Raw genomic sequence first — 25,430 nt, forward strand, 5'->3', positions numbered from 1 at the left:
CACAGTCAAAAGAAATCTAGACGCATAAACAAATAATCTTATGAGTGTGTACAGGGACATTTCCTAATTCTTTGAATATCAGGAAAATGAGGAAGAGGTTGGAGAGCATTTAAACTGATTCAATCAGGTCTCTTCTCTACCTGAATTATATGTAAATGAATTACTTGACTGGTTGTGCAGTTTTGGGGCCAAGAGGATGTCATATGCTCCAGTAACCAAGGACTCACAATTTTGATCACAGCTCTTGCCAATGACCTCTATAAATGCACTGTTTCAATGATCCCCAGTCTGTAATCAATCTGCTACAGTGGCTGCAGTCAATCTGTAGCCATTTACTCACAAGATTATCCCAGACATTGCACGACTTTCCATTTCTCCGACAGCATCTGTCACTTTATCTCAGGACTTAATAGGGAAATCTTATGATGCCATAGCAATACTTGCATTGCCACTTTTAATCCAGCACAAATGGCTAAATTAGTCTTTATTTACTTGGTTGTAATTTCCCCCCCTTTTTTTCAGTCACTTAGAAAGCAATGAAGGGCTTTTATTTTTGAGACTTACAGTACTACTGCACGTCTAAATATTCCATGATTTCCCAGAAATCCCCAAACCAGTGGGCACACTGGTAAATTGGCTCTGATATCTGTATTCACAATAAAGACAGCACAAACGCTGGGTTTGTGCAACACCGGCAGCAACTGGGACGTGGAAGAGGAAAGCGCAAGTGCATGTGAGTGTTTTCAGTCTCGTTTCAACACCTCGACTCAATATGAGTGGGTATACTAGTTCAAGAGTCGAACTAGACGACAATTGAACCGGACGCCAGTCTTTCTGATCACTGGACCACACTTCAAAGTACTTGAAACAAAAACCTGCTTGACTGCTAATGTTCTTTCTATTCACTTTAAATAGTGTGTGATTATTTTACGTTTACCAACCAGAGCATTATGATACTGAAACAAATACAGTACCACTATAAGTATTAAACCAAACAGCATATGTACAATTAAATTACAAAAACATTACAATGAATTGGTAAGATGACTAATCATTGAAAACTATTCAAGAATAATAAACGTACAAACCAGAGATGTGTAACATTCTGCTACTAGATTACAAGAAAAAAACAAAACAACAACAACAATAACAAATATAGTCACAACTTACTCGCACAGTAGTATTCCATTCTCCAAACCTCCTCTGAAATCCTTCTCACCAAAACATCTTCCTGTCACAGCCTGCAGATGGGAGTAAAAGAATTGAGTTAGCAACATATAACATGTAAAGAGGGCTTCAGGTTAAAAGAAAAATTAAGAATGAGAAAAAAAAAAAAAGTGCACCAAAAATTGTGTTTAGTGGCATTCACTGCTGAAAACCAAAAAGCAACACTTATCAGCACACCTTTTAAATCTTTCTTTGAACTGGATAGATTGTGTGGAGAGGTGCACAAAGACTTCTCGGACATATATCAAGTCCCTCTCAAGTCAACAACGCTAAACGCTAACAAGCTTGACATAAGCTGCAGTCATCCCAGCCAAGTGGCTCTGGCAGGCTAATGTGGTGGGACAGGGGATTTATCTGGTAATAGTTGGTCAGACCCTCTGAGGAAAAAAAGCTGCCAGCTTGCATGTGAACAACTACTGTACATCATAAAACATGCATTTACTTGGACAAATATTGCACCAGATATGTATGAATCTCAGATGTGACATTTCGTTTCAGTTACTGTGAGAAGTGATGGTTGTTCCTCACTGCAAGAGATTCTGGATTCTATTTTAAAGCTACTTTTATGTGTAAAACTGGTCAATGAAAAACACATGCGTGCATTTTGCACAGACAGACAAATAGACAGATAAAATACAAGCAATCTTATACAATACAATCTTTAGTGCAACTCCAGTGTCGAAATAATTACCTCCAAAAATCTGCTGTTGCGAGACTTTTAGGACCAAGCCTGCTTAAAATCTATTTATTCCCACAAACGCTGGCAGACAGTTGGTGTAAAATGAGGAGACCTCTTTAGAATGCTCTTTTAAAAGCCAAAACAATTACAAGATTAAATTTCCTGAGAATTTCTTTCACATTTGTTTGCACAGCTGTGGGGAAAAGAAAAAGCGTGGAGATGTAGAGTATCTGGCCTGGCTGGATCTTTCTGTCAGCTTCTTGGCTAGTTTGGGAACCTGGACCTCTTACAAAAGAAATGGAGTGCTGTGTGTCAATGAGTGGGCCGACAGTAGGCCTCATTTCTACGAGAGGCGTGATGTTTGGTGTTCAGGAGAGGCAGATAAAGAGATAAGCAGTGAAAGGAAAGTGGCAGAGAATTTATCACTTTGCTGACATTTAGCTATTCACTGCCACTATTCCATACTGCAGCAGCACTTATGAACAGGCCATTGTGTGTCTGGTGTTGACAGCACAAAAGCAACGAGTGAAGCCTGAGTGTGAGGCCTAAAAGTCTGCCTTACAGTGCAAACAGATGGTTCACAAACCCACACTGTAACGGACCTGCTCTGCACAAAGAACTAATATTTCTTGAATTAAACATGAATCGGACAAAGGTCTATTCTAAGAGTTAAAAGTTTTTTTTCTAAAACATGTGTTGTGCCTAGACACTCTTTACAGACATACAATGCAGGGTAGGGATGCATAAGATGCAGGATTATGTGCCAGGAGACCAAAATTTGGACCTTGGTTTTACTTTTTCTTCCCCACTCACTGTTTGATGTCATTTTTACTCGCAGGTTAGGATTAGTCACTAACATCTACTTGGTAAGGTTTAGAAAAAAAATTACAACATGTTCCTTTAAAAGCGTAATTCCTCTTGTGTAAGTGAGACACAGGGAAACTCAATCTTAAACTTAATCTGCAAGCAGGGAATAGAGCCTTTTGTTATATTTTATTTGATTAACCTGCACAATAGCTGATGTGCAATATGCAGACTTGTATTTGCATTATTTTTCTTACAAATACCTAACAAATAAAAAAAATTGTGGGAAAATGGCACCCCACAATAGTGTTCATGGGTTGGATCTCATTATCTTTAAACTTAATTTGCACTGCTGTACAGTTTATGGACATACAGACAAATGGAGCAACCAGTGTGCACCTGTGTGTTTATGCACCAGTGTGCATAGATGTGTCTAGGACCACACTGTGTCATAATGACATGCCCGCACACACGCACACTGCGATAACAATCCCATAAATGGTCTTGCAGTTGGAAACAAGATACAACATGTTATAGAATGAGGTTCTGTGATCCTCCTACATGCATTTTGTTCCCTCTATATACAGCCAGGCTAGCTATTTCTCCCCGTTTCCAATATTTATTATTATCTGTTATAAAATTTACAGAAATTAGAGTGTTTAGAACGGTCACATCTAACTCAGGAATAAATCAAAATAATTCCCCAAATGTTAATTGGTTTAGTCAAGCAGACGACTATCGATGTACATTTTCTTCATTGACTGCCAGTAGTAGTTGGAGTCACTTTGATTCAGGGTAAAGTTACCTTGCCAGAAAATTGTCTTGGCTCTTCGTGCTCATGCTTAACTTAAAACAGTAAGATTAAATCTATTCCAAAACCACACCAAATAAATATTTTATAACACAAAAGATTCTTTTGTGAGAGATTTTACAACTAGAGGACAGCTAAAAGATCCCACTATTAGCTAATGGCATTTTCATCCTTTATACAGTTGAGAATGAAATTTCCAGGTCTTACAATATTTTGTAACATACTGTAGTGTTGTGCATGAGAGATTATCCTTCCCAGGGGATTAGCGTTACTGAATAGCAATCCCAGGTTTCAGCACATTAAAAATAGCATTCCCTGGTTTGGTTCAAGACAGCAACATTTCATGGTCAGTGGACTAGACAGACAAAAACAACACAGGCCATTATTCTTTAAAATAAAATTTAAAAAAAAAAACTTTCTATGCTGACTTATAATGTCCTTACAGGTGGTATTTTATGATTTCAGTGGAATACACATAAACTATCATAATTTCATGAAAAAAAGAAACAATGAAAAAAATGTTTAGAACTGTACGTGAATATTAAGCTTTTTTGCCAAATCCAATAAATCCCATATTTCATTTTATTGGCCTTCAGTGGGTCAAAAATCCTCGGTGGAAACCAGTGTCTCCAAGGGTAAATCAATTAATATATTGCCTTTTGGGGTTCATGCACATTAATATCAATTACATGTTTGACTTCTGGCTACAGAAAGTTCCGAACTGTAGAAAATGTAAAGGGTTTGGTATCCTCATTATCCTGCTTTTCAGTTTGGCAGTGTCTGCACACAAGCCAAGGACTTTGATTCATGCACATCTGTGGCTCATTGTTAGAAGACACTCCTAACTCTTCTGTGACCCAAGGGAATTCTTAGTTTGACTATACCATTTGAGCAAAATACAAAATCAAATGGACATATTAGGTAAAATACTTGTTGATAATGGGCATACCAGTGGTGACATTAAAAATAAAAATCATTATTTATAATAAGGGGCTAGTTACCTGCGTGGCCTTGCATCTCTATTGCATCAGCTATTAAAATGTTATTACCTGCAGGTTAAATATAAAGACACAGAAATCTACAAAAGAAAATTTCAAGTGGGCAATAAAGATTTCAACAAAAACATTACTTACAGCAGCTATAATGGAAAGACTAATACCACAAAAACTATTTCCTGATCACAAAAACAAATATTCCGATGAGAACATTTCAAATTTAAAAGCTGTCAACGCAAAGATAAAGCTGTAAAGACCTGGAAGCTTCTGGATATGAATGTGTTTTCTAACCCCTTCAGGGTCATGTGAGGATATTCAATTAACAAGAGGAATTTGTTGCCTTTGTTGTTTTCAGTGGAATGTCGCCCACATTGTTTCACACACAATCGAACGTTGTTGATTGGCTTTACTTTCCTTCTTTTCGCTTCCTTTTCCTTCAGAAGCCCTTCATGTGTCCAGACCAAACTAATTCTCATGGATTCATGTCTAGAGCACCCATTACTATTATTCTTACATCAACAAATAAAAGAAGTCCCCGTTGGTTTGGAAATGCATGAATGAAGCTTGCAGAGTCAAACTTTTGCCAAATCAAGTATCCCTGAGGGAGCATTGGTGTGTGTGAATCTATTTTTTACTTTAATGAAACGATTTCTGAAAACGAATACCCAATAAAAAGGTCTAGCATGGAAACTCCCAGGAGACTTTGCTTTCATGTTCTGAGAGATAAAACATGTGAAGTTAGGAGTCTCCTCCACAGTTAAATCATATCTGACGGTGGACCACAATTTCAAAACAATTTACTAAAAAAATATCACCAAGAAAAATGAAAAACTAGGAACGGCAGTCATAACAACAGCTATATCAAAGAGCCTTCCATCAAACCATTGAGTCTAAGACTATCAGTGTTGGCTCCCTGTCTGAACCAGATAACTGCAATCCTTCCACTGTGACTGTCATCCAATGAAAACAAAGCCATTGCAATAATCTCAGAGGCCTTGCTTTGGACCACTACCTGTCCCAAATTATCAAGTAATAGCTCAAGATTTACAGAGAAGCTGTTTTTTGTGACTTGTAAAAGTAAAACATTACTTACATCAGGACCCTTGGGCAAAGTGTTATCGGCCTGTTAAAGAGCTGAAAGCTGCTAGCTCAGGGGCTGGTGAACATAAACAGAGACGTGCTTCCAACCCACAGACTGCTTTATAACCACATGCCTCCTTTGTAGTCAAACACATTCTGCTTCACAGGATGTTGCCTTAAGTGTGTTGCATAATCCTGGTGGAATCCAACACTGTGTGTTCAGGTCCAAGAACACATGTAAATACGTCTTCTGGCCTAGGGCCGGTAATCTTGTTAATTCAACTGGGCAGGAATCTATCCTAATCTGTAAATGCTTCTGATTAACAGAACAAAGGCAAGAGTATGTAACCTAGCAATTCACTAAGAAGTGCGGGAGGAAGAGAAATAAACAATAATGCTGCTGCGTGATTTGTGAAGTCTAGTGTCTTTTCAAAGCAAGCGACACAATAAAACCACTCAATGTGTTCAGTACTGGAGAATCTAAATCAACTATAAAAGTTCAAGACAAAACACCATCTTGGCACAGAAATGGAGTGTAAACTGCCAAGTTTTTAGTATCATAAAAAGATAAAATCTTGCCTTTGGCTTTTTTGAAAATAAAGGACTTGATAAAAAGGGAGATTTCCAAAGACAATAAATAAATAAATACATTAAAAAGGAGTGAAATTACGAACAAATGACTGTTCATAAGAGGAGACTCTCTGGCCGGAGGTACCCAGACTTATGGAGCCTCAACAAGTTCACCCAAATATATGGAGTGGTATCTAACTATGATTAGTCATCCAGACCTTTTCAGTGCCTGCCGCCACTGCCACCATCACAGGGATCCTTCATTGTGACTACAGAGCCTTCGCTCTGTGCACAGTGTGTTGGCGTTTGTATAAATGGGAAATAAAAGGAACTGGGAAGTTGATCTGGGGTCGGGGTTGATCTGAGCAAGCTAGGTTAATTTCTCAATAAGCACTTTTACTTATGTCAGATGAGATGAGTCAGCATTTGTGTATATTTTTGTGCACTGTTTATCCAATGGAGCACAATATGTGAGTTTTTTTAAATTGTGAAAATTATGTTGAATAAACTCTGAACTTCATACTTTCAAACAAAAAACAAAACATGTCTTTAGCATTGAGCCAACAGTTAGCTGACAGTTGGAACATATTTTATCCCACATAAAAGACATTTTGGACTAGCTTCTAATACAAGAGATTATAACTACATAAAGTATTATCTAGAAAAACCATCTGTTGTATTTAAGAGAATGAAGTTCAAGTTTTATGTGACAAAGTATGGAAAGAAAATCTATTTATCAACATATCATTAGGGATTTGCTAGAAACCACCATTTTTCAGTGTAAGAATGAGCTCCAAATCCTGTAACAAAGTAATTTCCAGTTAGCAAACTGAGGTACTTAAGGTATTTGGGGCCCATGTGAATCTGGAAAACGGAATACCGTGTCCATCTTTGAACCCCATGCCTAATCTTTAGCATACATCATGAGGTTTCTATGAGTTGGCAGAGGTTTTATAAGATTTGGGATAATATTGGATCTTGCCTCTGAAGTTGACATGGCAGCTCCCCATTAAATCACAACAATCATCAGCACATCCAGCCTTTCTTCATGTTAGACTGATCTGGAGACAGCATCACCAGATCCAGTTTGCAGAGCAAAAACAGCCAGAGGGATGATCAAACAAGCATGTTCGCACAATCTGGCCCTAAATGCCAGTGACTAACAACAGTTTATCAACCGACACAAACACAGAGACCCCTATTGGACAAAACATCAAAAAGCATTCAGTGACCCAGGCTTCTACAAACCCATCAGTATATGTATTTGATGTCAGCATGTGTTTACAGGATGCAAACACCAAAGTTCTTTTTCCTTCTTTTTGGCAGGAGTTAAGACAAATGGCTTTGAGGAAGCGGCTAAAAGTTTTTAAGTCAATTGAGCAAAGTTGGAACGGCAGTAGTGCTGCTGCCCAGCCTGGAGACAATGAACAAAAGAGTATTATGAAACAGGTATTAAGCAAGCAATGACAGTTAATAGAAACTAATTGGCATGTTATTATAGGAAATAGTAGAATCAGCACTGGAGTGCAACAGTCCAATCACAGAGCAGGAATGCTCAGTTTATCTGATAGATGAGTGAGTTTTATAGAGTAAAACTTGTGAAAGACTGAACTGAACAAATGCAATAAAGACTGCTGTCAGAAGGAAAGCATTTAGGTACAAAACATCGTTTAATTTTCAATCTCAAAGATAAAACAGAAAAAAAATATGTGTGGGACAGCATGTTATGCAAGACCTTTGTACCACACGCCGTAGGCAGCAGCAATGAATTATGTTGATTTATAGTCATGCAGAGCACAATAAAGAGGGAAAGGAAGGAATAAATAAAGTGTGCAGTTCAAGAGAAGGAAAGGAAAAAAACACTGAAACAGACTAGTTAAACAGAATAGTTTCAAAAGTGGTGGGAATCACCAGACACACCACAATATGATAATATCACAATACTTCATCCATAATATGACATAAAAACAATTTGCTGAGTTATCACCTTTTTTCAAATTCTGTCCTTAAAAGTTAAAATTTGTCAGTATTGTTTGTATCCAATAAGAAAGTCATATCACTTCAGTTATTTATTTATTTTTTCTGCAAAATTATATTGTTAAGAATACCAACACTGGCACTAAAACTTGTCATAAATATTGTTATAAGATAGAGTTTATAAACGCAAAGAGGTTGCGGTCCTATTTTTACTCAATGCGAATGTGCCTTTAGTTTGGTCTGAATTGGAAGGTAGCTTTGTCAAGCTAAGTGTGTACACTGTTGGATGTTTTTTTTCAGTTGAGTCAATTCAATTTCAGATTTATTCATCAAAATATCAATACCCTGAATTGGATAAGTGGAAGAGGATGGATGGACGGATGGATGGGTGGAAATATTAAATATTTGGTGCCCCTGTATGGATACATTTTTTCCAACCCCCCCCCACCAGTATGCAATAGATTTCCTTTTAAAACACAAACACTCTCAGCAGTACTGTCACATTTCAGTCCAAAGAGCACAAATGTTTCCAGGCACATGGTGGATCCTGTGAGAGTCATCCGGCGTGGGAAACCTACAAAACCCATGCTTAGTCATGTACTGCTCCTACTCAGCAAGACACACTGGTTTTCTCTGAGAAGAAGTTTCATCACATTAACATGTTAGACTGGAGCTGTCAACTGACACTCGAAGAGCAATCGTGGTCCAGATAAATATTTAACTACAAAACTAGTTGGTTAAAAAAAAAAAAAAAAAAAAAAAGTGGTCAATCTCATGCTAAAGTGGAAACAGTAAAATGAAAGCTCACTCTGAATCCGAGAAAGACATTTTCTTGTGGTGGAGCTATAGCTACAGTTATAATAAAGTTTATTTCATGAATGAGGAGCATTTTTATGTTTTAACACAAATGGAGAAACAAAACAATAAAAATGACCAAAGACTGAAACTGCACATGAAACCAAAAATTAGAGATCAAGGATTGACAAAAATGTACTGAAGAAAGCCCAAGAGCCACATCTCAGTTAGCATGTTTAATTTTGAATTTCTTGAGTACAATAAGTACAATTACAAAAAGACTGAACAAGTGTGGAACAAGCCTCTTCTCTCTAAAAAGAAGATGGCAGCATGGCTTAAGCTTGCAAAGTAGTCTGAGCTGAATAAAACCTTTCTCTGTCCTTTGGACAAAGGAGAACTTGGACATAATGCAAAGGACAATCTTTGGTGAAAGGTCCAACACAGCATATTAGCACAAACAACTCATACTGTACTTTTCAAGTACAGTGGTGAAGGGGCGATAATTTTGGCTTATTTTTCAGCCACAGGACCAGGGCAGCTTGAAGTTACCAAGTTGACCGTCTATGTATAAGAACTCTAGAGTTAAATTTAAGGCCATATGTCTGATAACTAAAGCTTGTCTGAGACTGTGTCATACAGCACGATCATACAGCACTGATTTTTTTCTTTGGTTTTCAGTGAGTAGAAAGTGACTCTCTCACTCAAAGGTAAAACAGCTTTTAAGTTGAAAGGTTTTCTCGTGTTATGACCTTCATGTTTTTCTTTTTTTTTTTTATTTAAACTGTACCTGAGTGCCCCATGTTGGTGGTGATGCTGCTACATGTTAGTGGTAATACAAATAATTTTCTACTCTTGAGACACTGGTCAACACGACTGTCAATTTTAATAGTAACCACTTCTCCTTTTCACCCTTGCATACAAGCGTGCAAGTGCCCAACCGCTTGTCACCTGCTTTCATTTAGCAGGAAAAAGACAGACAAACACAGTCACACACACACCAAATCTGTTACATTCAGCTAAACACCCTGTGACAGTAATTCCCAAAGACTAGTAGGTGAACTTGGAGTGTAGCAAGTTTTCCACACTTGGCTCAACTTTTGCATCTCTCTTCAACAGAGCAATGAATCAACTCCCACTCATGAGAGAGGTGACACATATGGCACAATATTAACAAAGTTAAGTTCACAGTTTAAACTAACATTTAATCTGTTGCCACTACCTTGTTAAGGGAGTATTCAAAAACTATTAGCTACTTTTAATTTACTAGTTGCACATGTCATCCAAGTTAATTTACTTTTCAAAGGGTGCTTGCAAAAGATGCAGTCTTAGCCTTTACTGCATCCATAAATCTTTAAATATATGGTGTCAATAGATATCATTAGGAGTTAAACTCATAATGTCAACTGGAAACCATGCAAGCTGCGGCCTGTTGCAAATTAAACACGTTGTCATCACATTTTAAACAGGTACATTAAGTAGGATTTTCCCTTTAAATTTTGAATATTTTCCATGGATCATGATAGAAATGTGGGCAATGCCAATGCAGCTGTTCATTTAATACCCCATAATGGTGAAAACAACTGTGTATAACAGCACAGGTTTATTCATTTAATAACCAATGACATTAAAAAGTATTATACTAATTTTTTTATATGGATCTTTTTAAATTCAACAGCCATTATTATGTAAAACTAAGCATTTTAACCCATTAATCCCATTAGGACACAAGCAAGGAGAAAAGTCGCTGTTATGTTTTTGTTAGTTCTTTAAATTTGGGCGTAAAAGCCATTCTTTGTCATTTCCTTTCACATCAAAGATGAAATGCTGGATGAAAAGATGGCTCAGCATTCACATAAACATATCTTTTGATGAAGCTTGACACTAAACAAGAAGGTCAAATTTCAAACATCTCAAGAATAAAGCATTGGCATTTAATATGAAAAAAAAAAAAACAAAGAAAGAAAGAAAGAAGGAAAAAAAAAAAGAACTGCAGATACCGTATTATGTTAAAGTAAGGGCTGAAGTACTACACAACACTGGAGAAACTGCAGAATAAATCGTTTGTGTAGCAAATTGTAAAGCTGTATGTGAGCGCAGTGGGAGAAATTTGGATTGGGAAAAGATTTCTAACCAAGAGAGTAGAAAACAATTATGCTATAGAATAGAATAATCCTTTGATTGTCCCACAAGGGGACAATCAGCAGAAGAAAATAGTTGCTAGATAGCTAGATATTTGATGGTTAATATACTTTCTTTACTTGATTTGTTTTTTTTCATATTCTGGATTAACTATTCAAACATGGCTTTGAACAAGCAGGAAGAACAGGAGGAATGCAAACAAAATATGATGTGTTAATTAGGTTTGTAAAAACTGTTTCATTGAACTCTAACCTACACCATCAAAAGGTTTCTTTTTACAAATTAATCTCTCTCATTGTGATTATTACTCAATGAGGAAAAAACAGCTTACCAAGTGTGCCACACACTCCCACACACCATTCAGTTCCTTTTCTACTCAGGCATGCCCAGTGCTATTGTATATTTAGCTGTGAATAACAACAAGGGGGCTTTTCAAAGTGCTACAGTGTTTAAAATACCTAAAATTCTATTTAGCTTGTTACTCTGCTAACCCTTTAGACTATAGCAGTATAACATACATTCAAACTATACACCTTGAATTAGAGCAGAGGAGACAGCTCTCTTCCAAACATGTTTTCCTAAGAGCTTTAACTGTCTGAATTCCAATGCCCAGTTCTCTTCTTTATGCCTCCCTTTTCCCTCAACTCTGGATAAGCCCCCTCTGATTAAACATGCCAAATTTCCTGCAAGTAAAATGGCAGCGCTGTGAGCTAAATGTTAGTATTCCAGCCAGTCCGTCCCATTTCCACCCAGATTAGATGATGGAACAATGTTTGGGTTGTGGATTAACTGAAGTCCTGGCCCCCAAAGATGCTCACTTCCACCCCAACTCCCTCCAGTGTTTTCTCCTCCAATACTCTTCTATGCTTGGTGGGTCTTTGAGTCGACATGAGGGGAAGATATTTTTGTCCTGGGAATGACTTGGCAATTGTCAGGGTAAAAGACAAAAAAGGAGAGGGGACTAAAATGGACGATGGAGTACAGTCCAAGGTGAGGTATATTATGAGATGACAGGCAGGTTTAAGTTGATTAAAATGTCCTGTTTTAGCTGCAAGGTGATGCTTATATTTTTGGGTTGGTTGCCAGCTTCAGAAAGGTGCATGTGGCGAGTGTGTTTACACAGGAACAGGGATGAAACAGTTGTGTGACACTTCCTAAATCAATATTTAATTGTGTTCACAGTAGTCTAGTGGGCAATAGGCAGACTAATGCAACAACACTTTTGAATGAAAGACGTTATGGTGATCCATTTGAGCTGACACTTAAAGAACATATAGTATACACTTATGGATGATTTGTCTAAAGGCCTCACACACAACTGAACGATGTGAGACCAAATTTAATGCTGAATTGTAAAGAAATCAGTCAAAATTCTTTACCAATGCATCCATTAAGCGAAAGTAAAACTCTAATATCAATCCTACAAGTTTACAGTGTTGCTGCAAAGAGAAATGTCCCAACTGAGGGCAAGCAGACTCACTTTAATGCACTTATTAAAGAGATAGCACATGACAGCAAAATACTGGTCCCACAAACGAGGTCCTTAGAGGACAACACAGGTGTGGGTGCTATAACTGACATTTGATATCTGTATATTGACTCACAAATATTTGTTCAACTGTGCCGTTGAAGTGCTTGGGAGAACAAAAAACACTGACAGCAGTAGAGGCCTATTTGCTACTTTTGCAAGGCTGCTCGCATGGAAATTTTTAAGATAAGAGGGGGTTATATGTTTTTTTTTTTGTCTTAAAACAATGTATCTTTGTTAGGTACAAAATTATGAATGTGAAACCTGCTTTTGATTTTTTTTATAACTACAATTGAGAATTTAATATATTTCTATATTTGCATTTAGCCTTTTGGGTAGGACAGGGGCATACAAGCCCTTAACTGTCACCCCCAAACTGGCTTGATGGGATGAACATGAGTGAGAATAAACCTTCAAACCCCCCTCTACTCAGGAAATACTCTAGGGGCTTTTGAATTCCTCTCAGTGGCACAGATTCTGGCTCTTCAATTTAGCTGCTACAAATCCCCATTCTACTAACCCAGATCATGTTACACACATGTTGAGTGAAGTTAGACACAGCAAGCGAAAGGGTGAATTCATTTATAAAAGACAACTTTGTGAAGGGGAAAAAGAATTATGAAGAAATGGCGTTCCAGTTAGACACAAACCCCACAAAGTTGCTCACAATGAATGACAAGAGTGATATGACCTTTGAGCTATAGTCTAGCCTTTTTAAGGCCAAGTACTCTGGATACAATACAGATAAAAAAAAAAAAACAACCCAATAGTGATGGTTACTGAGGTTAAACATTAACCATCTCATGCAGAGCCATGCCTTACCATACCATGCATACCATACCTAGCTGAATTTAACTGACTGCTCCCCACAGCTCTGTAAGATCAGAAACAAAGAACCTCCGTGTCTATACTGGCCGTCTGACCTAAGCTTTGCAAGCGCTCAGGTTTTTACAGGGGCCTCTCCTAGTCTCCAATATCCTGCCTGCTACAGTTTTCCTGTGAATGACGGAAACATCTATCCAGTAGCCACACTGGAAGCTGTAGTAAAATAGACAGCCACTTCGGTCTTGGTCTAGCTGGATGGACATCTTGACGCCAGTGTTAGATTGAACAGGTTTTAATAGGTGCTTTTATTGAAACAGAGGGCCATTTAAGCTACCAAGTAAACACATCTCCAATAGCTACTGAAAGACTTGACTCAGTGGTTAAATGTACAAAGACAGCGTGGTAAAGGCCTAAAACACTTTAAAATAGTTTAGATGCATTACTAGTCCAAACATAATGAGATCCTTCATTATATTAGCAAGTTTTATAAGTTAACTCCTAGTTGTGTTTTCTCTATATTTTTAATTAGCAAGTACAGAAACCACAACAAGATAACACAAAAACCTTGTTACTGGGAGTATGATTTAGAGCTTGTACAGTTTTAATTTAATAAAGGCTTTAATCAAACTGGTTATGCAGATGGTGAATACCTAATATCAGAGACATGTACTGATCTTAAACAACCTAATGTCCAAGCTAATAATAACCCTATGAAAAAAGGTCTTAAGCTTTAAGTAAAGACATTATGACAGAAAATGTCAAACTGGAAACCAAAATTTTGCAGAACGCACATTAAAAGCACCATCCTTCAGACAGTATCCAGGCAACAGATCTTACTGCTAGAAACAAGTAAGAAGATAATGATTACATTCATCTTCATGCTTTAATATTAAGAGAAGGGGGCCTGTATCACAGCCAAGGCAAACCAAAACACTTCTAAATTTCTATTTTAGAACTAGATTCTGGTTTAAGTTGTTTGCGTGTCTCAACATGCTCTTCTTTAGTCTCATTATTAAGCTCTGTCCTCAGAAGGACTGAACAAATTGGGAGCTTTACTGAAACACTGTATCAACACGAGATCACAGTCGGAGATAATCAGCCTGTTTACTGGGACTTCTGCTGTTGGACGTTTGAGACGCGCTTTGTTCAACAGTGTAATTATGATGAAGCATTACAATGTTTGAGTTAAACATGACCAAAAGCTTACAAAATTAATGTAAACATATGGTTAAGAAATTGCTCTAAGCCACAACCACAGGCTACACACTTGTTTTGAGACAGCTGGTTTTTTTCCACCCACTCTGAAGTCCCACCCATCTGCTGTTCAAACCTTCTGTTTATAATGGGCAACCAAATAAAAGAAAGTTGTCTTACAAGGAATGGAGCTAAAAACTGGCTGTTTCAGACAGTTTTAACTGAAAGGCTGTACAAATAAGAATTTAAACTGTGAATCGTGCAATGCCATTTTTAGCAGATCTAAAAATACAGATCTATATGATGATATGATTCTAACAGGGCCCCTTTAATACAACTTAAAAATTCATTTTGAATGTTGAACTACACTTTTAAAAAAATATATCCAGCTAAATATATGCCTACACCCCCTAAGACTACCCAAACACAGATGAGCACTTAACACAAAGCATCAAAGACTACAAAATTCACAAATGCCACACACTCTCCCATGTCAAGGAATCAAACTTTCAATAGGTAACTGGAAGGTAATGGAATCCCTGTTCCCTGACAGATTCCCAAAGCTAAGCGCTTTTTTTCCACCCTAGGGAACATGGATGTTTGTCATTCCAAGTTAGCAGTGAGCTTCCACTAGGAAAATGAAACACTGAAGCCAAGCTTTCCTTTCCCAAAATGCACAGAAATCCTGCCATTGTACCTCTCCCCAGGGGTTCAGGGTGTTTTTAAGAAAGAATCCCTGGACCAATACTGTAGCGTTCAAAGAGCAAAATAATGGACTATACTTCCAAAATTCTTTTTTCAAAGCAGTAGGGCTGAAAGCATTGTGGCTGTAATGTTCTCTTAAATATCAAAAATAGCAAGAAATAGCAAAAAAAAAAGAAAAAAAAAAGAAAGAAGTCTTATATGGGTCAATTCTGCTCTTGATATAATATAGACAGACAAAATGTTGGAGATGACACATCTCAGATTTATCTTTTTGGCACTATAGTCATTCCATGAATTGGATGACTCGCTCAGCCACATTTGAGTAAATTACTAAAGTTAATCATGTTGAGCTGCGGGTGGGTCAGTCCCTCAAAAGAAAAAGAAAAAAGCAGCAAACAAAAACAAAAGACTATAACTGTATCTGTAATATTACAAGATATGGAAATCATCTGTTTTAAGAAAATGTAGATGTTTGTGCCAGATCAGAGACAAATATTATGCTTGGAGAAAAGAAGAAGCTGTGTGACTCATTGACAGATTCCCAGAACTGATGGGCACAATGTGGAGTAGAAATGCTGCTCTCTTCAGGTAATTGTTGTGATGTAATGGAGCAATCTACCAGTGGAAATGCTGAAAACAGTTAGAGGAGCCATCATTTCAATGTCAAAGGTTTGAACTGTTCAAAAGCTGGTGTAACAATTGCAAACCAAGAACCGAGAGTCCCTAAGCAGAAAACTACAAACGTACCTATCATTCTGTGTGGGCGAACATCTTCTACATGGTGAAATGTCAATAAAAATAAAATAAGGAAAAAAAGAGACATTTCTATGATAGCACTCTGGTGGCATATTGCAAACTAATTTGTAATTAGGAGGTAAACTCTTAAAATGCTCAAATAACCTGTAAGTAAAAACTTCTTTAAAGGAATTTTCCATGAAAGGATCATGTAAACCGACAGCCCACACTCTATTACATAGAGCTTGTATTACTTACTGTTTATACACAAGCCTGCATACTGTCAGCAATCTGATACTGTATGGACTGGTGACAGATCTGGTTGTTTCTACTCCTGCTGTAGTAGGATTAACATGGAACTGAGCTCTGAAGTACATGCTGTGAAAATGAATATTAAGTTTAAAGCATCTCTGCCCTGTGCTGCCCCGGGGGAAATAGTTTCAAAGGCAAGTAACATATGATCTTGACAGTTCGTTTATATCATAGTCATGAGTCATGAGTCAATATTTCCTGTACTCCCTGTACTCAGAGCTATAGATCTATCAGAGAAAAAGAAATCCAGGATAAAAATTTCATTTAATAACTCAGTTCACAACATCACACTGCACCACATGCAGATAAGCTTCTTGTTTTCATATAGAAGTGTGTGGGGGGGGGGGAACTGTCAAGCTAGCCCCCAAAGAAGGGAGGTGCAGCTGGCTAGATTAGTCAAGATTAGAGTTTATCCTCTGTTACAAGCAAGCTGATGGGGATAACATCACTCAAGACCGGTACTGTAAGCTAAGCTACTCCACTGCAGGTATTAAGTTGACATTGTTACCAAGACGGACTCGGGGTGGGAGCCAGTAGTGTTCTGAGCAAGAAAACTAGACATATTGCATAATGATTGTTGCACTATCAAACTAAATGAGCAGTGTGTTAGTTGGTTTCTAAAAGGTGACATGACATGAAAGAGTAGCAAAATACCCCAGCCAACAATCACTGTTAGTTCCTAATGTAGCTCATTCAAAATATATATACACTCAGTCATATTCTTGAATGTTGGTCTCTAAAATATTGCAGATTTTAAGTAACAAACAGTATTTATACCAGTTGTATTACAGTATCACCTATTGTAAGGGTGCTATTTGGCTTTGAATAATATATTTTGTTTTTTTAAATGTCACAATGCCAATTTAGAACAACAGTGAACGCACAAGTCCACCGGTCTAGTTATATAAGAGAGGTTTTAGCAGTCTGGTAGTAATTTAGTCAGTTTAATTAATATCAGTGTGTATGTGAATACAATACAACTTTATTTGTATAGCACATTTAAAACCAGCGGTACACCAAAGTGCTTTACAGTAATGCAATAATTAAGAGAAAGAAACATTAACAGGGAATAAATACACCAACAGGTGGAGAGCACTAATTAGCCGCAGCGCACTGAAAATATGCAAAAGAAAATACAAACAACTCGACTAAGAGATTATTCAGCAATAAAATAGAATAAAATAATTAAAACTACATAAAAAAAAAAACATTTGCAGGATACAGACACTAACTAGGGAAGGCTAGATTGAATAAATGGGTTTTCAACTGCGATTTTGAAAGATTGAACCGATTCAGATATGCGAATAGCAGTAGGAAGATTATTCCAGAGTTTGGGTGCAGCTATGGCAAAAGCGCAATCACCTCTGCTCTTCAGCCGTGACCTAGGTTGCACAAAGAGCAGTTGGCCTGCTGATCTCAGTGCTCTCCTAGGAGTGTACAAGCTGAGAAGTTCAACAAGATAGCTGGGAGCAATGTTATTTAGAATTTTATAGGTAAGCAATAGAATTTTAAAATCAATACGGTATTTGATGGGAAGCCAATGCAGGCCAGCAACGATAGGGGTGATAGAGTCAAACCTGCCAATTCCAGTTAAGAGGCGTGTCGCCGCATTTTGAACAAGCTGCTGTCTGCAGAGAAGGGTAGATTGGAGGCCAATATAGAGGGAGTTACAGTATCTGGTCATTTGAGGGCTTCATATACAATATTTCTAGCAGAGCTTGCCTTTGCCAATCTTGCGTACAGTAAATACCCTGCCAAAATTAAATTGTTGCCAACTTGTAACAAACAGGCTCCCTGAATTGAAGGGCTGGCTTTGGTCCAGCTCCTCTGCCTGCTGCTGTCGTTACACAGAGGCTGACCTGCTGCAGTCAGAGAAAACAGGGCTCCTACTGTACAAGCTAAACATATGCCATCTAGCGCAAACTTTTATCCCCTTCACTACAGTGACTGCTTGTATTTTCAGCATGGCTGGGCCCAGGGGAAATCTGAACTTTTTACCCTGCTAGTAGCAGCGCCAATAAGATACTAACAACAGGCAACTGACAGAGTGTAGGATTGGTTTTCTTTTTTTTTTGTAGTCAACTGCTGTAATTAAGCAGATGTACACGAATTCATGATCAGCATATAGGTTTTGTCATGTTTGTGTAAAACATTGTTTGAATTTATAAAATGTGATAATTAATTTCAAGATTTGTTTACTTCAACAGCACTTAGTCATAGCACAGTAGCTCACAGTTTCATCTTCCCTGCTTAAGAGAAGAATGACTATGCATCTATTAATGTAGGTGCAAGATATGCTATTAGAATAATTTGCCAGACTGTTACAGCTTGTTACAGTAACATCTGCTGACAGTATATTTGTGTGGCCCTGGTTCTCATCTTGCCAATTAAACTTCATGCTCTGTGATGAGATCCAAATGGGTGAAAGGAAATCACCACAATATGCCACTATTAGCTGGACCACCTAGAGTTTTCAATCTTCCAATAAATTCCGATTTCTCAACACAAACTGAGAAGTGAGGATCTATATTTACACAGACAGACACCCAAATATTCCACAGTTGTATTTATTTCTCTAAGACTACGTGTAAATCAATAGATGTTTCAAATTCACCACCAGGACCCCTCTCGCTGTCTCAGGAGCTGACAAACACAGCTTTTCATTCAAATCCAAAAGAAAAGCAAATATAAAAAAAAGAGAAAGAGAGACTCTGAAACTTATTCTAAAGCAAATATGAGTTAATAGGTTGAACTGAAAACCAAATAAATCAACCAAATAATAATAATCAATCAAATAAACTTAATGTTTGCACTGAGGGATACAAACAGATGTTATCTAGCAAGCATTATGTTCTTCTGTTATAAACTGAAGGTTTTGCCTCTCCCATACAGCTTCTTGGACCTGAAAGTATGGGGAAACAAGAACAACTGGAAAAAAAAAAAAATCCCACTACAAAAGGAATATTGTTTAGGAGTCATTTAATAGTGGCACTGAGCAAAGAGAAATTTCCGCAATTAGTTGTTAGCAGATGTAGCTGCAAGAATTTCTAACCAGGCATTTAACCCTTCAAGTGAGAAATCTAAATCAACTTATGTAGACTGTAACTACACGGAAAGATCTTTTATAGACTAAACAAACATTCACTGATATAGCAGAAAAACACTGACATGCTGTATCATGCAGGCTAGTTCAGACAAATGCCAGTCAGCTGAGGCACAATTGTGTCACTTTCCAGAGTTTGGTGACAGCATGCATTGTTGTTGGGGGGGGGTTACCAATATGTGTGTAACAGTGTGTGTGTGTGTGTGTGTGTGTGTGTGTGTGTGTGTGTGTGTGTGTGTACGCTGGTGTCTGAATGGGATGGGGACTGAGGGGGTTAGGAATGTTGGGGTGAGTGGGAACGGAGTTGTGTGTACAACGCTGTGTGCGAGACAATGAAAACCATCCCACTCAGTATTAAAAGCCTCCATTCATGGTGAACCTGAGTCATCTTGATCCCTGCAGTGAAACAAGACTAACAGTTTTACCTTTCGCTTTAAACAACAGAAAGATGTTTTATAAGAGACTGAAGCGGATGATTCTACAGGGAGTGCAGAATTATTAGTCAAATGAGTATTTTGTCCACATCATCCTCTTCATGCATGTTGTCTTACTCCAAGCTGTATAGGCTCGAAAGCCTGCTACCAATTAAGCATATTAGGTGATGTGCATCTCTGTAATGAGAAGGGGTGTGGTCTAATGACATCAACACCCTATATCAGGTGTGCATAATTATTAGGCAACGTCCTTTCCTTTGGCAAAATGGGTCAAAAGAAGGACTTGACAGGCTCAGAAAAGTCAAAAATAGTGAGATATCTTGCAGAGGGATGCAGCAGTCTCAAAATTGCAAAGCTTCTGAAGCGTGATCATCGAACAATCAAGTGTTTCATTCAAAATAGTCAACAGGGTCGCAAGAAGCGTGTGGAAAAACCAAGGCGCAAAATAACTGCCCATGAACTGAGAAAAGTCAAGCGTGCAGCTGCCAAGATGCCACTTGCCACCAGTTTGGTCATATTTCAGAGCTGCAACATCACTGGAGTGCCCAAAAGCACAAGGTGTGCAATACTCAGAGACATGGCCAAGGTAAGAAAGGCTGAAAGACGACCACCACTGAACAAGACACACAAGCTGAAACGTCAAGACTGGGCCAAGAAATATCTCACGACTGATTTTTCTAAGGTTTTATGGACTGATGAAATGAGAGTGAGTCTTGATGGGCCAGATGGATGGGCCCGTGGCTGGATTGGTAAAGGGCAGAGAGCTCCAGTCCGACTCAGACGCCAGCAAGGTGGAGGTGGAGTACTGGTTTGGGCTGGTATCATCAAAGATGAGCTTGTGGGGCCTTTCGGGTTGAGGATGGAGTCAAGCTCAACTCCCAGTCCTACTGCCAGTTTCTGGAAGACACCTTCTTCAAGCAGTGGTACAGGAAGAAGTCTGCATCCTTCAAGAAAAACATGATTTTCATGCAGGACAATGCTCCATCACACGCGTCCAAGTACTCCACAGCGTGGCTGGCAAGAAAGGGTATAAAAGAAGAAAAACTAATGACATGGCCACCTTGTTCACCTGATCTGAACCCCATTGAGAACCTGTGGTCCATCATCAAATGTGAGATTTACAAGGAGGGAAAACAGTACACCTCTCTGAACAGTGTCTGGGAGGCTGTGGTTGCTGCTGCACGCAATGTTGATGGTGAACAGATCAAAACACTGACAGAATCCATGGATGGCAGGCTTTTGAGTGTCCTTGCAAAGAAAGGTGGCTATATTGGTCGCTGATTTGTTTTTGTTTTGTTTTTGAATGTCAGAAATGTATATTTGTGAATGTGGAGATGTTATATTGGTTTCACTGGTAAAAATAAATAATTGAAATGGGTATATATTTGTTTTTTGTTAAGTTGCCTAATAATTATGCACAGTAATAGTCACCTGCACACACAGATATCCCCCTAAAATAGCTAAAACTAAAAACAAACTGAAAACTACTTCCAAAAACATTCAGCTTTGATATTAATGAGTTTTTTGGGTTCATTGAGAACATGGTTGTTGTTCAATAATAAAATTATTCCTCAAAAATACAACTTGCCTAATAATTCTGCACTCCCTGTAGTTGATTCAAGAATTCCAGAACATTTATGCTGAATTAAAACTGAATACCATCAGCAACTACCTAAAACAACTAAATATTAACTCTAGTTAAAATTTAAATGTCAACTCTGTCTAACATTTAGTGGTTTTAGTTGTAAGTTGTACAAAGGGGCAATGCAAGCATGTTGATGTTTAGTCATTAAAACATTTACCTACATGAAAAATGTTCTCAAGCATGTTGCTTTCAGTGAGTTTCATCTGGGTGCTGTGGTTTCCTCCCGTAGTCCAAATACACGCAAGTAACGTTAATTAAAAACTACTTGAAACTTTTTCAGATCCAGATAACTTTATTAATCCCATAAAGTAGATTTGTTTGCAGTGAACCTATAAAACCTATTCACAGAGTGAAACTCAAACTACGGTCCTTAAACACTAATCACAATCAGTGTTGTGTGCCAAGGCACCAATCAGCATAGACTAGCATATCAATATAGACTTATTATTATACAAAAATAAATAAATAAAATCAATGAATCAATAAATAGAAAAGCAAGAACATGTGTAAAATTAAACAATCATAGAAAAAAATGTATCCAAATGACGGCAGTCAAAGTTAGATACTTAAAATCCTCTCAGTTATTAGGTCACCTATTTGTTTTACACTGTGGTATAAGGTAGCAGCGACCTGCTCCCTTATTCTGCTCACTTATTCATGAGACATTGCCACAGTGGGATTTTTATGCTGGGTGCCCTTCCTGACACAAGCCCCCCCTCCCAGAATAAAAATCTTTCGCTTGTAAGGCAAATGGGTAAACCACTGTACTTTGGAGCCACCATGCTAGTAAGGTTACTGCTAATTATGTCTATATTTGAAATTGTCTCTCTGTGTAAGCCCTGTGATGATGAACTTGTAGTCTGCCCACAGACAAAAGCTGCCACCATAACCAATTGGTTAGTGGCGTCCAACTGTGAAACCACAAGCCGAGTGTTACCTGTGGATGTCTTACTGCAATAAACGGCAACAAAAAAAAGAATGCAGCTTCAAAGCGCTTGGCCATCATTCTCATACAGAGTCTATGAGTGCATCTTATCGCTCACCATGTCACCTGAAGTAGGCTCCAGCAGGTTGGTTAAAAAAAAAAAAAAAGAGAAAAAAAAAAAAACAAGGCCGGGAATCAAACCACCAGCTCTGCGATAAACACTCCGATGCCCAACCAACACTGCTGTGACAAGAGCCAAGGCATGATCTTCAGCCAATCATGTACATTAAAGCAGAGCAAGCTTAAAGCAAAAAGGAAGGGAACTTGAGCATAGTCTTTTTATATAAAGCAGCCTGAAACTGTTGCTATGTGACTGTGACTGTCAGTCAGCCATGCAGCACAGGTCACACTTGCTCCCTTGATAGTCAGAAAGAGTCCAGCTCCCCAGAGCCTCAACTAAGAAAACTAGGAAACCAGCTCATGACCCAATTAGAAACATCCCTGGACAGTGCAGAAACATCATTCTGCCTGATCTATCAAATAGTTCCAATTACTGCATACAGAAAGAAATCCTGGTAACAATTCTTGTAAAGCCTTAATATTAATTAACATGTTTTATTGCAGTTTAATTATAGCCTTGAAAGCTGCCTATTGCACAACAAATCTGCATTTTGTACATCACTCAGTAGGTTCCAGAAGATGTTGAGAGAGGTCAGCACATGACCCAAAGAGAGATCTTTACAAGTATCTCTTGGAGAGCGTTGAACATTTGCAAATGTTTGCCAGTCTAAGGCCATGTCAAAAATCAACAGAGCAGTAAATAAATTTGAGTTAAACAGATGCATGCAAAGTGACCCACTTTGCCTTTGAATAAGGGCAATCAATAGAGCAATGGGAGATTACAGGCCATACCTCTTTCATGCAATTATAGATAACGATTAGAGGACACGCTTGTGACGCTTTGATCTGTGAGAGCTTTGATAATATCTCATAATATTCCCAATATATTGCAGATCCTTTCCGAGCAGTAGTGATGGCAGTACTGTCTGTACAGGCCATACTTCACATGTAACTTTGTTCTCCCTTTATCTTCTACACAAAGCAAGTGCTGAATATTTTAAATTAACCTGAATAATTTGACAGACTATACTTTTGCACGGCTGCACAGATCCCTGTCATCTTTGAACTTCATCTCACATTTAATGAGAAGAAAAGCAAAACCTTCAAGTAAACTTTAAATGTTTTCATTTTATGGGGTATTACAAAGAAAATTATTAACTATAGCTGTGGGTTTCATGAGGAAGTAGCACAGCAAATTACAAGACAACTGCATAACAGTATCTACTTCAAGAGTGCCTTCGAGTGGTTTTCCTTTTCCTTTAAAAATATTAATAAAAATGTTTTACAGTTCCTGTACTTGATGTTGATGCTAAATGTCAGCCATGCACAAGTACTGAGCTGAACAACGATCAAAATGTTCTTTTGTAGTTTCATTTTGAATTTGGCCTTTCTTAGAGAAAAAAAGAAAGTTTAAAAAAAAAAAAAAAAAAAAGGGCTGTGACTCATCAGTCCAAACAACAAAATTGGCGAGGCTGATGTGGAATATTAAAGCACGCCCGCCCAGGCTGTGGAGCTGGTTATCAAAGATAACTGAACATTTTTTTGGAACGAGCAGCTGTCTATCCTTACATTCAGCTATCTGTCTCCTGGAAACTAGAGCAAAGAACAAAAAGGAAAGTTTGTCTGTCTGCTTGGCTTTTATGTTACTCCTGAAAACTCACAATCCTTCTACAATGAACATTAAGTGTTTTTAGAGAGTTCCGACTTAACACTTCATCAGGGTGCTGAGTGTCTGACTTTGTACTTGCCACAATCCAACTTTCTTGGTAGGTCACGCAACAGCAGATGCTGCAAAATAGAATAGAAATGTGAGTGAAAATGGGGACTTATGCAAGAACACACTGGAAATGATCGTATTATAGGGATGGTGAAAGCTATGATTACTGGCTTTCTAATGTCAGTCTCTATTAGGGCACTCTAGATACTTTAAGTATACTCTAAAGTGCTTGATGTTCACAGTAAGATGCTGTTATTATGTCAGTTATGTTTCTTGTCAGAGTGAGTGTGGTAAGTAACAACAGTTACCAACAGCTTCCCTGCAGAGGGTGGCTGTTCAGCCCTGGCACACAGCCGGCTGTCACTTCTTCACAGTGGTCCTTATTGTCTGTGAATGTGTATGTGTGTGTTACACTGCAGTTTAAGTGCCAGGCTGCCTTGATCTCTCCTCCTTTCTCTTTCAGTGCATGAACACACAGCGCTGACAGCTGAACAAGATGAGTATGTTCACCTTGTCATAGGCAGACATGCCCCATCAGGCAAAATAAACATACACAGAAAGTCAAAGACATCCCAAGGTAGCAGCAGATATTCTCATTGCTGGATTCTAGATGGCTGTTTAATAATTCTAACCAATTTTAATTAATATGCACGTCATTATAGGTTGCAGTGGACTAATGTCTCTGCTAGAGTATACAGTATCTAGTGAGGAGATGAGCACACCCTGGATAGATGGACAGTGCATTACATAATTCCGGCATTAAGTTGGACACGTGAGCAGGTCATAAGACAGTCTCATCAAATGTGAATGTAACAAAGGTTAAAGAGGCCGTGAAACACTTTGACATATTAAAATATTCTAAGAACTAAAACAACCTTAGTTTTTTCCCCCCATTAAGAGCCAAGAAGCTGATTCCTAAACCTAACTTGTCATTTCTCAGATGACCCACTAACTATTAACGCTTGAAAAAAAAAAAAAAAAAGAAAAAAAGACCAACTCCCAAAGGGTACACCAAGTAAAATACCAAAAAATAACAAACACTACATGGATACATGGAACAACAGCACCTTGAGGCGACTGTTGTTGTGATTTGGCGCTGTATAAATAAAA

At 38.1% G+C, this 25,430-nt stretch overlaps 1 protein-coding gene across 9 annotated transcripts in view; it reads right to left on the reverse strand.

Annotated features, from left to right (window-relative positions):
• LOC120720582 (LIM and calponin homology domains-containing protein 1-like) overlaps positions 1 to 25,430 on the reverse strand; it is an 84,113-nt gene that overhangs the window by 48,977 nt on the left and 9,706 nt on the right. For 8 of the 9 annotated variants that reach the window (XM_040010309.1, XM_040010305.1, XM_040010307.1 and 5 more), the window contains exon 2: positions 1,171 to 1,241. In XM_040010309.1, coding sequence (XP_039866243.1) covers positions 1,171 to 1,241 — 71 coding nt within the window. Of the gene's footprint in view, positions 1 to 1,170; positions 1,242 to 24,351; positions 24,371 to 25,430 lie in introns of those variants that run through there. The other variant, XM_040010315.1, reaches the window with a different exon arrangement.

This window comes from Simochromis diagramma, unplaced genomic scaffold (assembly GCF_900408965.1).
Source record: "Simochromis diagramma unplaced genomic scaffold, fSimDia1.1 OVJJ01000585.1, whole genome shotgun sequence".
Classification (NCBI taxonomy): domain Eukaryota; kingdom Metazoa; phylum Chordata; class Actinopteri; order Cichliformes; family Cichlidae; genus Simochromis; species Simochromis diagramma.